We start from the raw sequence: 16,178 nt of genomic DNA, 5'->3' as shown, positions 1-16,178 counted from the left end.
ATATGAATTAATTAATACCTCTGACTGACTGTGTCAATCAAAATGGAACACTATTAACTTTGCGAAGGCCGACAATTAGATCAAGTTCGTTTATTGGATATCATTCGTGACTAATTGGCACTCCTTTACAATCTAATGCTTAGACTGTACTGGAGTGCCTAATGTTGTTGGCCTAACGGAATTTCTGTCAACAAAAATGATAAAGACTTTTATTTATTTTTTTTTTGCAGTGGCAACACAACATAATCCGTCTCGAATAATCAGAGCCGCGCACAGGTGAGGCAAACCCGCTGAAACATGCACAACAGTACATCGGGATCAATCCGAGCTCACACGGCTAGCCCAAAGAAAGCACCAAGCACGAGAAGCAGAAGACACAATGGTGTCTTTAAATATGCAGCAAACTTTGCCTGGTTGGAAGAGGAGCTTTGAAGGAATTCACTGAGGGACACCGAACCTCCCCCTGAACTGAGCCTGTGCCTTCTCAGCAGAGAGAGCGAGAGAGGAAAGAGAGGCAATGAGAAATGTTGATAGAGAAGAGGGTGACGCAGGAGTGTAAATTCTCAGCTGTACACAAGCGGCTTCCTCAACAAAAAAAAAAAAATAATAATACACCTGTCTCATTCCAATCCCATGACAGAATAATCCCACCCCCTTCAGGCAATGCAATTGTTTTGATGTGATGTTATCACCAGTCTTGTCTTCGATTACTTCGTGTTGTGCTGCGCAGCTTTTTATTCCCACCATATGGCCACCATGTTGGCACGGCACCATGTGTCATCAATCCAAATACGTCATACGCTGCCCTGGTGGCTGCTTGCAACCGGTTACCAGAGCAGAAAAAAATGACAACGCGATGCCTGACATGGCAAACTCTGTTTATTAATATCATTGTATTTAAATAAAACCTGCCCTCATCGTTAGGATTCCAAACCTGCCTCTTCCTGCTGACATTTCCCCCAATGTGGTGCAGTCACATGATACATTTTGTAATTGGCTTCTATCCCACGAGTATTCCCAAAAATGAAAAATGTCAGACTCTAATGGAGAGGACTCAATGGTGAGTCGCATATACACACACACACACACACACACACACACACACATATACATATACATATATATATATATATATATATATATATATATATAGAGGGTGTTCTCAGATTGGCTCTGCGTTAACCTAACCAGTAGCACTCATGCGGTTGCTCAAACACACCCACACACACGCTCACGCATACACTATTCACGTGAGCCCACTGTTCATTCGGCGCTGTTGCTTAACTCACAGTATGACCTTCATTGAGATGGATTGCATGAGAAATGTAATGACTTTCCTCAGAGAAAAACCACAAGCTAAATCAGCTTTGCATTGCATAATAATGCCCGACTTGGTAATCAATAACACAAACACACAAACACTCATCCATAATGGAGTGCTCAGCCTGCACATGGAGAAAATGTCCCGACAGAGGCCAACCGCATCGCCATGGATGTCGCAAAACCGCCGGCGTGGAGCGACGCAATGCATACACGAGAAACTTGTGGTGATACATGAGTTAGGATGCTTTTCTTAGCGAACAGCTATATTCGGACGTATGTAACGATCCTAATTGTTGGTGATGTCCTGTTTAAGGTTACACGAGGCTGGAAAAAGCACACGGCACTTATTAAAAGAGCAAAAGTTTGAACAAAACTTTATTATTAGGAGAACAGTATAGGTGGTCAGGGTTGCCCGTGTGGGGTAGGGAAATGGCTCTGTAGGCGTTCTTGATATTTGTGTATATTAAGTCGAGTATATTATTGCCCCCTGGTGTAAATTTCAATTGCTGATAGAATCCATGGATGCATAATGAGAACTGGAATTAGCATCTGAGAGGCGCCACAGTCATTCTAGTGAAAGTTGCATAAAGGAAGTGGCACAGGAAGCAAAAAAAGTTGGACTTTCTGGTATGAAATCACCCCATGTTCTATAATTTGACAACCCTGCATACGAGATTTGCCTTTTTCCCGACGTGTTCCTTCCTTTCAGTATTTGGACAAGGGATGATCAAAGGAATTGATTGTTGACTAATTGATCATTCAGAATGTTGATGAATGATGTCTGAAAGCAATTTGGGGGAAATGCTCCAGAGGAGATGTTGTTGATTCAGTCATGACTAGTTTGTGTTCAAACGGACATCATGGCAGCAGGAATTTAAGGAATAACCAATGAAGGATTGACGCAAAAGAATTCCGCTTTTAAAAGAACAAACAAGACATTAATTGATCATCAGAGTTGATCAAATGAATGACGTGCATAGTCGGTATAAAAAAAATAAAATCTAGTGTTGAAATGTCGCAACCCAACATCTTGGTTGTAATAAATGTGTTATTACACCATATGGAAAACGCTTTGTTTGCGCTACATAAATAAAGTTGTATTGTATTGTATTAAGAAAGGGCGCATTACATAATATAGATTTTTTTTTGGTGTTGTTGTTTTGGGTAAACCCTGAAATCTACTGCCGGCTGAAACTTCCGTATGACATGAACTAACTTACATGAGTATCTGCATTCTTCACTGATGTAGGATCTGGGGGCGCTCTGTCCTATTTACTCTACGAAGAATTCACACGTTTGTAGCTGACTAATGAGGTGTGAAAAAAATAACTCATGATGATCAAATTCACAAGGTGCATGGTCACTGCTTTTGTTGTTTACTCATCACACAGTGCTTTTCATTGTTCGGTCTTCCTTTTGTTTTGTCGGCAAAATTACACACAGTATCGAAGCCACCGTTTACACACAAGGCACAAAAAAAAAAAATAGCCCAAAATAGCAAGCGTTTAATAGCGTCTATGGTTGCCTAGTAACAGTGTTGAGATAATGTTTTGGGTTTTTTTCCCCTTCTACTGACCCATGGTTCATTCCATCTGCAGGATAAAAAAGCCATGGGTGAAAATTGGCACTGCGCGGCTTGGCTCAGCTCTACTCGTCTCGATTTGGGGCGGTTGGAGTCAGAGCGAGACACACTACTGTAAACGAAAGAAAACGAGGGTATTCTTTGTTTACTTTGCGGCATGTAGACGAGGAGAATGTGGAGGATATGACACATGCTAAGCTAACATTAGCATCCACCCGGCCGTGTTTTTTCAAGAGCGCTTGTCCTCATTAGGGTCGCAGAAGCGCTGGACACGAGCCAAGTTGACTTTAGGTGAGGCCGAGGTACTCGCCGGACTGGTTGTCTCACGGTCTGGTTTTGTTGACTTTGGTTTTTGACTTGAATTTCATGCCTTTTGTTCCTTTGTGTGTCTATCTCATCAAGCTAATTGTGTTCGTTTACCCAATCCCTTGTGTTGACCAATCAGCTCCCTCCAATTCTTTGAGCCTTGTCCAGGTGTTCCTCATTGTCTCGTTAATTTGTTTGTATTTAGTTCCCTGTCTCCTTTCAGTTTTGGTCAATTTCTTTTTCCTTTCATACTTTTTGCTTTGTTTGCCTTTTTACTTTGAAATTAAATTAACCCACAAAACACACACAAGCAAACAATTTCACACTCATGTCCACACACTCACTAATGAGCACATATTCAAAATGAGTCAAGAAAAACATGCTAACTCCATGCTAACTGAGATTTTTAACCCGAGCCTCAAACTTAAAAGGCAGGCGTGATAACCATGCAGACTTAACATTAGCACATTAGTTTTATTCCTTTTTGGTTTATCTTCTATACCAGCGGTCATCATCAAGTATAAAACCTCCGAAATACTTTGCTTTCCAAGTACCACCATCATAGCCAACATTAATTACAATGCTATTACATAGTAGGCCAAAGTGTTCATAAAGCGGATACCTAAAAGTAGTGGAATTATGTCCGTCAGCCCTGTTGGGGTTACAAAGCCAACACCATATGCCAAAATCAGTTCCATTTTAGTGCTGAGCTTGGCTTTGTATGTTTATTTCCTTCCCTCGTGTCACAGTTTTAGGTTTATATAATGATAAACTACCCTCATGTTTGTTTACCTCCTCTTCATCCAGCCCTCATGGTGACTTGAGCTCGAAATGAGTCACCAGCCCAAACACGGAGTTCATCTCACTGTCACGCATATTTCCCTCCCGAGTGTGTCACATTCTCACCTCGTTAGTGTTCCAACGATGGCGCTCCTTGGGCAGAGAGGAACATTTGGGCAGACACTCTAGTAGCTTCTTAGGAAGGTAGATTTTCAACTGGCCTGGCTCACCTGTAGCGAGGGGAGAGGATGGGGAAGGTAACGGATGATTAAGAGTCAAACATATAACATTTATTGGGATGCGTGAACGGAGGAGAGTCAGAAGCGTCGGATTGCGCTTCGAAGATTTGTGTTTTATCGATGCCAGCGTGTTTCTCTGACAGCCGCGCATTGCAAAAATGACGTCAGCATCCATCCAACTCATTAGAGTTGCAGGTGAGCTGGAGCCTACACACCGAAAGAAGATTTACGGTCTTATTGGGCACATTTTTTTGTGGTATGCAGTGTATTTTTTTTTTAACAACATTTTTTATGTTTTTTTTTTTTTTTTAGCATTTTTTTCTTCTATATTTTCCTTATACTGCTTTATTTATTTATTTCCAACCTTGTTCCATGCTTGAAATAAACTCGACTAATAAACTCTCCCCCGCACCCCCATGCAGGTTTTTGGAATATTGGAAGTTTTATTTAAAAAGAAATCCACAATAAGCAGACATCCTTGAAAGTAAATCAAAAACAAATTATCTTTTGAGCCAGTCAATAAAAGTAACAAGCATTACAGGTCACTGTTTAAAAAAAAAGAAAAGAAACGTCAGATTGCATGAAATCTCTTTCTGGATGGTCGTTTGAATAGCGTGAAGCGATCTTAAGCAAGCGATTTAGCACAATCATTTGTTCATGCATCTGAAGGACATAAGAAGCTGATTTTGCTAAAAGGAGTTAATCCGTTATAACACTGAGATGTTTTTTTTTTTTTATTATTTATGAGAAAGACAAGTTACAAAAACGCTAGCTATAATCAATGAGGAAAAAAAAAATATGTCTGACCGGGATAGTCTTTCCTTATTAATACTGCAGGAGAACACACACACACACACACACACGTTGCAGAGCACACTAAAATGTCCAGCATTTGACTTTTCATTTAGTGGCCGATGTTTATTGTGATGTATTGTATTGTATGGCGAGATTGCTAATTTTAGAGGCTTGTTCCAAGTCAAAGCATGAAATGCACAGAAGGGAGTGGCTAAATCCTTCACTTCGGACTCCAAATGGAGGTGCACACAAAATCTGAGGCCTACACCAAAACAGATTTGGTTCCAGAGGAGCTTCATGATCATACATGATGAGTTCATTTGGTTGGAAACAATCACGTCCGATCACATGGGTTTCTCTCACTCTCTTTTATAGCAATTCTGCTCGATGGTGTATTTTGGATCGCGTGGGGAGGCTTTGTGATACAAACGAAGGAACTAGAGAGCGAAATACGCTCGTCTAATGAAAGAAAATTGGTTGCGTTTAGTGACAACGACGACGATGACACGCAAACGGCGTAAATAACTCCCCCCGCCCCCAAAAGATACGAGTCAAGTATTGACAGCACCCGCAAAGCCTTGTGGAGTTGTACGAGCAGACGTTTGCAGTGCCATATTGCAGCGCACTGAGGCCTGGCTCGGTGCCACATGTTCTCTTGATTGTCGGAAATGTATTTGAAAAAGTGAAGGTGGGCACGGCAATTTATTTGGAGTCAATCCCACTCACGGGGGAATGAATATTAAAGTGGAACCTCCAAAGAAATAAAGGTTGTACAATTTGAAATTTGACATGCCATTTCGATAAAAAATATACCATATTTTTCGGACTATAAGCTGCTACTTTTTTCTAAGATTTTGCGGCTAATACAACGGTCCGGCTTTTCTGTGGATTTTTCTTTCACCTGTAGGGGCGCTCTATAGTTCAGAAAATACGCTAAATAAATATCACTTTTTAAAATCAAAAACATGGATTATCTCATACACTTGAGTTGCTTCGGCAAAAAAAAAAAAAAAAAGAAAAACCTCCCATTTTTGGATTCAGCAACAACAAAACACCCTCAAACCGTTGAAACTTTCTTGGCACCAAAATGTGTTGATCAATTTAATTTAAGCATCAGGCCTACGAAGCGTTTACTCAAGAGATGACAAATTTCTTTCCTGGGCAGTGCGTATGGCGCGGAGTTTGAACGGGGGGGGGGGGGGTTCTCTGCAAATACAACACTCCCAAATGTCATGAATATGACACCAAACAAAAGCCTGACAGAGAACAATTTCACATTTCAGCATGCTATTACCTTAAGCAGACAACCTAAATCCAATTGTGAAAAAAATTGAGGGGCTAAGGGCTGTGTACAGGAGAGCCCGTCGCCGTCTCACCACTTTGAAGGCCATTTGGGCAAATATTGCCGAGTCAAACGCTTCTATGCGGATAGACTCATTTTCAAACAAGACTGAACACTGTAATAAAACCCATTGGCGCTTTATCTCCGTCTATTTTTATTTTACATTAGAAAAACGCTTTTAACAAGAGCCAAGTTTTATATCCACTTTAAAACAACCTGCTGCTGTAAACTCAACAGGACGAAAAAAAAATTAAGAGAACAGTGTAACGGTTGCACACCTCGTAAATTAATCTAACCTAAAAAAAATTAAAAAAAGTCTCGTCCAACGTCATCGCAGGCCAATAAGTGCAGAGAAGCTATCAATTGTTTCGGGGGCTTTTTATGGCATCTGTTGACAGTTACTAATATATCCAATATTGATAGTAGTGAAGATTTATATGAAAGTGTAAAAATCTTGGAAAAGTTTATTGTATATCCGCACATCCATCTATTTTGATTGTTTTCTGGGGATGGGTCATGAAGGACTGAGGGAGGAAGCCGGAGCCACATCAAACCCAGAACATTCTTGCTGTGAGGTGACGAGCAAAAAATAAAAAAAAAATATCAATAAGTTATTTGTTGCCCTTTTTGGGAGATCCATAAGCGCACAACCACTAATCATAGTCGATGTTGACACCAAAACCTCCGCTGCAAAGGGCAGGTTGTCAAAACAGAGGTGCAATGAAATACTGAGAAGACCGAGGACAAAAAAAAAAAACAAAAAAAAAAAAAAACGAAACTCCCTCGGTGCATCAGAAAAATATCACTTGGCCAGTTCAAAATGTCCTCTCAAAGATAGAGCCCCTGCGTATGCGCGAGTGTATCTGTGTCCATTTGTGAGCGTGTATCCAACAGATATGCAGCTTGGAATCAAAGCGAGCGTGCACTCAAAGGTTATTGATAAGCATTTGAATGGAGGGCGTCCATTCACGAGTCCCCGGGGAAGATAGGAATTATATACTCTACCTGAGGGCAGACGACAGAACGAGAGGAAGAGAGCGAGGGGGTCAGAGCAGACGACGCGGGTGGGGAGGGAGGCAGCCAATGAGAGGACAAAAAAGAAACTTAGCAGGGGGGGGGGGTATTTACACAGCCACAATTTTGCAAGGACAAGAGGTGGAGCAACACAAAGACGAACAGGATGATAAGTGCTGCTCCCGGACAGGAGGGAGGTCTCGGTTCTTGCATGTGTGTTGGCGTTGGGAGGAAGTGTGTTCAAGCACGTATGCTGCCCCTAATCAATTATGCATTTATTAATAGAAGGCCTGAGAAGACAGAATTTCAAACAGCTGAACGGTGCCGCAGCTTAGTTAAACAGCTGAATGGTGCAGCTTAGTTAAAGCCTAATTTCTTTTTTAGCAGCGCTCCAGCCTCTCTGCCATGAATGCCAATCAGCGTTTAAACCCCACCTCTCCTGGCTATAACCCCCCCCACGCCCACCCCGCAACACACACACACACGCACACACGCGCACGCACGCAACCCCCCCCAACTCCCCTCCCCCTGCTGTTCTGAAGAATTCTCATCAGAGCCTCGCCTTTGAAATGTACCAGAACCACCACATCAAACAAAGCCATTCTGCACACAAACACACTCACGCGCGCACGCGTGCAAACACACACACACACGGTGCTTGCCAATCAAGGCACACACATCACAGTATTTGTCCCAGAGCCTTTTTTTTTTTTTTTTCCACCGGTGACCTTGGTGCTGAAATCCCTTTCAAAGCACACCTTCATGGACACGATCGCCATATTAACCCATCCTCCTGATACCGCTCCCATCTCAACAGAGGGCCAACGTTACAGATGAGCTTTAACACCCCGAAGAGTTGTGTTATATCTCACAATGCATCCCCCGTTTCAAAATATTCAGCTTGGGTACTGTGGGTAATCGCCTTCCATCTGTTCCGAATGATCCTCGACGGAGCTGTACTACGGTGGGACATGTGGCAAAAAAAAAAAACTTTAGTTCTCTGAAGTTTTTGGCTACCAAGGGAAATTATCTGTCCCAGGACGCTGTGTGCGGGTTTCTAAAAATAGAAATATCATGTTGTTTTGGAACGCAACCAAAACGTTCCAGATAAATATCTTGAAGTTTGAATCATCATCATGTGTGTTACATCACGCAAGACGTCAGCAAATGTTGTGAGTGTGTTTTGTTTTTTTTGCATTTTTTGTGATGTCACCGCAGAATGGTGTCGTGATGGGTGATTTAAAAAAACTGAAATGGAAGCATCTTGGTGTGCAGCAAATTACCAGCAATACAATTCATTTAATAACAATTGTTAATTCCACTAGGTGACAGTATTGCTCTACAGACCCCTATTTCCTCTCCATTCTTATAACGGATATAAAAAGTCTACACACCGCTGTTCAAATGCCAGGTTTTGTGATCTTAAGAAATGGGGCCGGCACAAATAATTTCAAAGCATTTTACACCATTCATCTGAACTATCGTACTTTTCAATTGGAAAAGAAAAAAAATCCTTCCAAGAGGGGAAAGAAAAAAAATAAAGGATTGAAATAATAACTGGGATGTGCATGTGTTCAAAATGAAGCAATCACATTCAAACTCATGTTAAATCGGGAGTCAGTACACACCTGCCAGCATTTAAAGTGCCCCTGATTAACCCGAAACTAAGTACAGTTTTCTACTAAATTTTTCCTGAGATTTTTTTTTTTTTTTTTTACTTTCTTTCTCACAGCAGTCTGGCGTATTTTTTATTTATTTATTTATTTTTTGCTAACAATGTCTGCTATTTTGAACTGTTCATAATTCCTTTAATTTTGCAAAAGTTCAGCCTTGGTTTTATTGGACCGTAAAACATTTTCACATTGTTTAGGTCCAATGAAACAAACGTTTGAATGTTCTGACCAAAAATTCAAAAATGTTTTTCGCAACCTCTCCCCGCAATAGAATTAGCTTAGCTACACTGAAGCACAGTGGTGGCAGCATCGTCGGAATTATGAACAGTTCAAAATAAGTCGGTGTTAGCACGAAACCTTCAAGAATCTGCTAGAAAGCAAAAAGATAAGGAAAAGCCTACTAGAACAGTCGAACCTTGAGGCGTGTTCAATGTGTGCCGACACGAGTTTGAATGTGATGGGCTCATTCGGCCAAATTCCCAGTTGGAAGACGATGAGCACACACTGCAAATGTAAAAATAAATTCATTTGCGTTGTACAATTTAAAACGGATGGTTAATAGCGGGAAAAGGTTTTAAAACGAGTCATAGACTGAAACTCTGAAACATTTGAACGGGAGCGTGTAAAATGACCATTATAATGTGAGTTCCCTTCGAACGCTAAGTCGTTTTAGTTTATTTTAGTATCATTTGCTCGTATGACACAGTGCTCGCTATACTTTCACTTTACATTATTTCCTATGGGAAATTACTTTTGACAATCTGGGAAGTCAACGAGCATCACAGAACAGCTTGGGTTTGACTTTATATACAGTATAATATAAAGTACATTAATAATGTAACAGCGTTACTTTCTTTTAGCCCAGCATGTCAGTTGAAAGTGGTCTAAAAAGGGGGACAACTCCAGACTGCTAAAAGAGAACCTAATGACGTATCAAGTCACATGCTCGCCAGAAAGTGTTGACCAAAGTGAAACGTTGCTCTCGCAGCTGATCAAATGCTGTGATTTACACCAAAATCCCACAGAAGTGAGGCCTGCGACTAATGAATATTTTACCTCATAAAACTGCCATCTCCATATTTAACACCGAAACAAGCCAATGCCCTTGTGAGAAGGCTGTCAGTTAATTATAAAATTCTCCTCAGTAAAGAGAGATGCTCCAAAAGCAACTCTTAACGCTTCCCCCCTCTGATATTAGGATGCGTCAGGGGAAATTTTTATACCCCCCTACACACACACACACACACACACACACACTCGCTCTCTCTCTTTTCGGGATAAAATTAATGTGACATAGAGAAAGAAAGGCTCATTGCGCAGCAGCTAGAGGGATGGGAGGGAGGGCAGGAGGGCAGAGAGAAGAAAGGCGGGGGGGCCGGGGGGGGGGGGGGAGGATGCTGCACGGGATGAGTTAGGGTGTAGGGGAAAGGATGGATGCAGGGGGAGAGAGAGAAAGGGGGGAGATGAGGAGATGAGGGAGGGGAGGGAGGGTGCGGATGGGCGTGCATGCTAATTTTATCATTCTGCTGATAAACTTTTCCTCCGGTAATCCTCCAACTGGGACTACAGCACAGATAGGAGACAGGGAGAGCAAGCCTCAACTGCTATCGAACATCCAACCAGCCGCCCATTTCCTTTCGCGCTTATCCTCATTAGGGTTGCAGGTGAGGCGGAGCCTATCACGACTGACTTTGGGCGAGAGGCGGGGTACACCCGTGGGCCGTTGGCAAGATACGGGATAGGAGACAAACAAGCGCTCACACTCACGTTGACAATTAAGGAGAATTTAAAGCGGGGATACTGTCAGTGCGCCCCGTGATTAATTGAAGAGAAAAAAAGTTTTGGGGGGAAATTTTCAATGTTTTTTTCGACTGCAATCGACCCTCACATGGATTCACCTATTAATAGATTGAAAATATATATATAATTTAATATTTTCCGTTTTAATTCTTTTTGTGCCTGTTTGGTTTTTTTTTTTCCAGGGAGACAAACCCCATGTTTTATGGAAAATGCATATTGGAGATTTATCTGTGTTTTTTTTTTTTAATTTGTTTTACACCCACACACACACAATTTGCATTTTTTAATTCATATTCATTTATTATTTAATTATTTAATCTTTAAATAATTTAATTGATATATTTAATTACATTATTTATTATATTTTCACTGGAGAGGCGAGCTCTCCAATCTCGTTGTTCACTGAGTACAAGGACAATAAAGGGCATTCGGATTTTGATTCTGATTCACAGTGCAAATGAGCGTCAATAATAAACTGATTTTTGCTATTCACTGTCTAGCACATATATGGCCCGCATCAAAAAATTTAATTTCTCTCAGTCCGGTTTGAAAAGTGTGAGGTCCAATAAGCGGATTTAAACCCGCAACCTCAGAACTGTGAGGCGGATGTGCTAACCACCAACCCACCGTGCTGTTTTCATACCAAATAGCCAACTCTTAATTCTATTCCAGTGCCAGAGAAACTACGGCCGGCGCAAAACACAAACTGAGAGGGACAGAAACCCGACGCACATCTGCTCATACGTAACAACACATTTTTCTTTTCGTTTTTTTTTTCATCCGACTAATATTAAATTAACCCTGATAGGAGAAAGGTTCCCCACCCTTGTTCTATAGCATTCCTATATGCCTGTGTCAGCATCGTGCGTAGGAGTCTGCATGTTTGATAGCCATCAATAACTCCGCCATGTCTGACTGCTTGTCCTTACATCTGTTCACCTTCCTCCAGTCTGTCCGATAACGCACACAATGTGTCCGATGCCGTCTTGAATAAATAACCAATCAAAATGATCACCGCTTCTATAAGCAGTCCCTCCACACAGCCCACCGTCGCTCACATTCCCAAGCATGCAGCGACCCGAGTCTACTCAGCATGCCTCAGTGCTGACTTTAAGCAGGCCCGTTGAGGATTACAGATACATAATGCCATGTGTACAGATTAGGTTTGACAATAAACTACTAATAGCTGAAATGAGCCTTGCCTTTACTGTGACTTTGGATGGTCGTGTGCAGTTTAGTGTGTGTGTGTGTGTGTGGCCGCTAATACTGTACTGGCATGCATGAATAAACATTGAAGTGTTACAGTGCTGAATTATCATGACGTCTCAGCAGTCAAACATGGAGATAGAGTGTATGTTTGTTGTGCGTGCGTGTGCGCGTGAGATCTGTTACAGAGCAAGACCTCAGTTCCTGCATCACATCATTCTGCCAGAAAGCTTTTATACTCGCTCCCAGAGTTACCCTGCGCTATAGACAAATGTGAGCACGGCACTTAAATGAATACACACACACACACACACACACGTGTGGCGTTTGTTTGTGCGTCTCTTACTGTTGGCGTCAGTGTCATCACTCTTGGGAGGGGTGTGTCCCGTGTAACCAACTGCAATCCTGACCATTCGCTCTGGATTTCTAATCTTCTTCAGTCCTGCAGAAAGAGAAAAAGACAAAGACATATTTAGGAGAAGCTCCTGGCGTTTGTTCCTCCTCTAGCCATTCTTCCTCCTCTTAAGCCCACAAATCCAACTCCAACTGATATGAATGTGGGCTGATCCATTTCCAGAGCATCAATTGTATCCTCTGATCGATTGGCCACAGTAGAAACGCTATCTGTGTGCGCGCGCGTGTGTGTGACTAACTTGTACCCTGCTTTAGTTTCTCCTCACCCTCATCATTTCTGTTTCCCTGACCACTGTTGCTATGATACAAACTAGTCCAACCAGTGCACAGGGAGAGGGTCTTCCGAGCTATATGGTGGATGCTGTTCGCATGCCCACTGGTGAGCTCTGCGGATCGGCGCCAGACACATCTGCCACGGGATGGGTAGAGTGGACGGCTGCCTCCTGCCCTCACTGCCGTGATTCATTTGGCTTTCATTCAGCTCGGCCGGGGCTCGTAAATTGTAACATCCTCTCGATATGTAACATTGAGGGACAAGTGGACAAAAGGCTTCCTCGTGCAGTGTGTGCGTGTGCGTGCCTGTGTGTGTGCGTGGCTGCAATATGGGCAGGGGGATGGTTTTATATTTATGTGGTACACTGCTTGCTGAACTGCCCATGGGCCTTCTGCTTCATCTTTCAGTTCAAGTATTTTCACGCAATGGGACTCTCAACCCACGACCTTCCCCGTGCCTCTGGCTACTCACTGCACGCTCGCTTGCACGTGTGCATTTGTGGATGTGAAAGAGGCTTTCGGTGCTCTGTGACACAAAATGGGCTTTACAAATATATGACACTGCATGTGTGTTGCTAAAAATTGCCCCCCTTGGAGAAATACCTGTCAGTATCGCTCCCTAGTGGAGAGCCGCTGTCATTTGTCAACCTTATCCAATTAATAGTTGAATAATAACCCAGTCAACAATCGCGTATGAATGTCGTTTTGCCAAGTAATCTGCAATGGAACTGTGTTTCTCATGCGTAACATGTTTGTTGGCTTTGAACGAAAGCAATCATTGAATACATTGACAAGGTTGGTGGCAGGGGGGTGGGGGGGGGCTGTATATAAACAAATCAAATGAAACACACTGAATAAAACATAAATTAATGAATCCACGAGACGAGATAGCGATAACATTGCCGCCTCTTAAATAATTTATGAACAAATGCATAACAGTCTGGATTAAATGGTGGCTCTGAGTGATAATGACCTCAAGAGTTCAATAGGGGGAGTAAAATTTGAAACAAATAGTGCTGCTTCAAACTGACACAAATACTACACTACGTATACACCCTCTCTCTTGCCTCCATCTCAATGCTATATAGTCATGTGAAGCAACCAGAACCACGCATAGCTATAAACATAAACACACACGCACACACACACGCGCGCGCGCGCGCGCACACACACACATAACATGGAACACTGAGAGCTCCTGAGTGTTGTGTGTCAGGAATTTGAAATGTAGCAGTCTATTACACTTTAAGGAGAGACACATAAACACACGCACGCGCGCGCGCGCACACACAGCATCTGAATTCCTTCAGCGTGAACCACTCTCATCCTCTCCTCATCCTTTTCTGCGTTAAATCGCTTCCAAAGCACTCGGCGCGACTGACATCCCAGCACCACCGACAGCACACTGTAACTCTGTCTCGGTTATTTATGCTGTCGCTGCTTCAGCACCAAGCCAGACTGCCTCCGTGTTTTCGGGACGGACAGCAAGAAAGGGGAAAGCCCGGCTCTTATCTCTTCGCTCGTCGGCCCCTCTGCGTCCCGTCGTCGCCTCGACTGAAGGCCAAATATAGCGACACGGCGCCACCTCAAATTAAAAACGATATTTCTGTCTTACCTTCCGGCTTGTTTTCGGCAGCCATTTCCCCTCCGCCGCGCGCCTCATCCCTCCTCCTCCTCCTCTTCCTCCTCCTCCTCTTCGACTCGACCTAGTGTTGGTGGTAGGAGCGGGGTGGGGAGGGATGGGGGGGCCCACGCGCGTGCACACTCGGAGAGGACAGCTCAAGGAGGGGGCGGGGCCGAGAAGTTGACTCGGTGGTGGGAGGCGGGCGAGCCTGCCGCGTCCGGTCGGGCGATTGGCTCCGGCGACGGTGATTGACAGAGGGGATCCGCGATGGAGGCGCTTCCCGCAGGCCCCGCCCACTGACGTTCACGCGCGCGCCCCTCTCTTCCCCTGCCGCCCCTATCACGTCACTTCACCACGTCTGTATTCTAGGACAACCTTGACAGCATCCTCATCCTCCGCGAGCGCTGCTTCAACGTTTTGTCTCTCGCACACAAGCTATGGTCGGGTTCTCTCCGTTTCCATGTGAATTGAAATGTGGGGTGGGGGTGGGGGGATACGAGAGAGAAGAGTTTGCAGATGCGCGTGGGCAGGCAGCCGCTGTCATTGGTGCTGAAAGGACAGCTCCGCACGCGCCTGCACAGGCCGCGCGCATGCGCATTAGAGCACCATCCGTCGGCTTGAATCGTGATGAAAAGCAGCAGGAGATTGGAACAAAGTTTCTAAAGACTACGCGACTTTCTTTGGCTACTTATTTAATTGACTCAGGCCTTGACTTGAGTAGAAGTAATCGAATCTTGAGAATATTAAATCACACTCACTTCTAAAATGAAAATGTCCCTACTGAAAAAATGTCTTGATTTTTCATACTATATGAATTCTATGCAAATATTGAAATCTCATATATGTCTTTTTTATATCAAACTTGATGTAAGAAATATTAACAAGACAAATAAAAATATTTCGCAATAAATACATTTCTTTCACCTTTCATTTTTAACCCGCACATATTTGTTTGTATTTTTAAATCCCGGTCATTGATATGATCCATCTTCTTAATACGCAAAATTTGAATGGAGGAAAATGGACTGTAATTGTTTGTCATTCTTTTTTTCGGCAAACAAGAAGAGGGCCAGTTGGCTCTATGCCCCAGACGATTGAGAATCCATGCAGACCTTAGTTGAGGTCTAGAAACTAAAAGAAAAATAAAAGACGACTATAAGAAATAAGTATGGAAACATCTCCTGTAAATAAATAAAAGCAAAAAAAAGGACAGACCGGCTGCCAGTCTGTGCTTTTAGTCTTGAATTTGACATTGACAATACTTACTCAATTTCATGCTCAAAATTTTCCAAAAGAAAGAGACACATGGATCTATGATTCTATTTAACGGTGCATAGTTCAAGCATGAATATGACACTTACTTTAAAACAACTATAACACGTTAATGTACAGAGACTAATTTGGGCTGGTGAAACATTCATGAATTGCTAAATCACACCCCATATTACATTTATTTTGTCTTTATGGAAGTATAATAATTGTGTGTCACATATAATCAATTAGTCATGTCTGCGATTCAAAAGGATACCAAGGAAATTACCTTCTCTTTAATCTTGTAGAGCTGAATTTGTGCAGTTTTAGGAATTCAGCGCTCTAATAAAAACGATGAAGACCCTAAAGCATTATATGAATAAATGTATCTCATCAATTCTTTACGCAATATGACACTGACAAGTTGAGCAAAGAGGTCCTTCTTAAAAATTGACTATTCAAAGACATTGAGCAATCACGATAATATACTACTTATATATGGCGATTGGATAATAATAATGACAATATAATGCTAATTTAAATGATGACATTTTTA

The 16,178-nt window shown here is 42.6% G+C and overlaps 1 protein-coding gene across 3 annotated transcripts in view; it reads right to left on the bottom strand.

Annotated features, from left to right (window-relative positions):
* The window catches only part of LOC148327100 (calmodulin-binding transcription activator 1-like), a 60,157-nt gene extending 45,661 nt beyond the window's left edge, over positions 1 to 14,496 (bottom strand). For all 3 annotated transcript variants that reach the window (XM_088308193.1, XM_088308194.1, XM_088308195.1), the window contains exons 1-3: positions 14,363 to 14,496; positions 12,407 to 12,502; positions 4,118 to 4,221 (exon numbers count right to left, since the gene is read on the bottom strand). In XM_088308193.1, coding sequence (XP_088164319.1) covers positions 4,118 to 4,221; positions 12,407 to 12,502; positions 14,363 to 14,387 — 225 coding nt within the window. In that variant the 5' untranslated portion in view covers positions 14,388 to 14,496. The remainder of the gene's footprint in view (positions 1 to 4,117; positions 4,222 to 12,406; positions 12,503 to 14,362) is intronic.
* Positions 14,497 to 16,178: the final 1,682 nt, after the last annotated feature.

This window comes from Idiotropiscis lumnitzeri, chromosome 11 (assembly GCF_059441095.1).
Source record: "Idiotropiscis lumnitzeri isolate Australia: NSW breed Sydney's pygmy pipehorse chromosome 11, RoL_Ilum_1.0, whole genome shotgun sequence".
Lineage (NCBI taxonomy): Eukaryota > Metazoa > Chordata > Actinopteri > Syngnathiformes > Syngnathidae > Idiotropiscis > Idiotropiscis lumnitzeri.
Note: the sequence above shows the minus strand (reverse complement) of the source record. Positions and strands in the feature narration are given on the sequence as shown.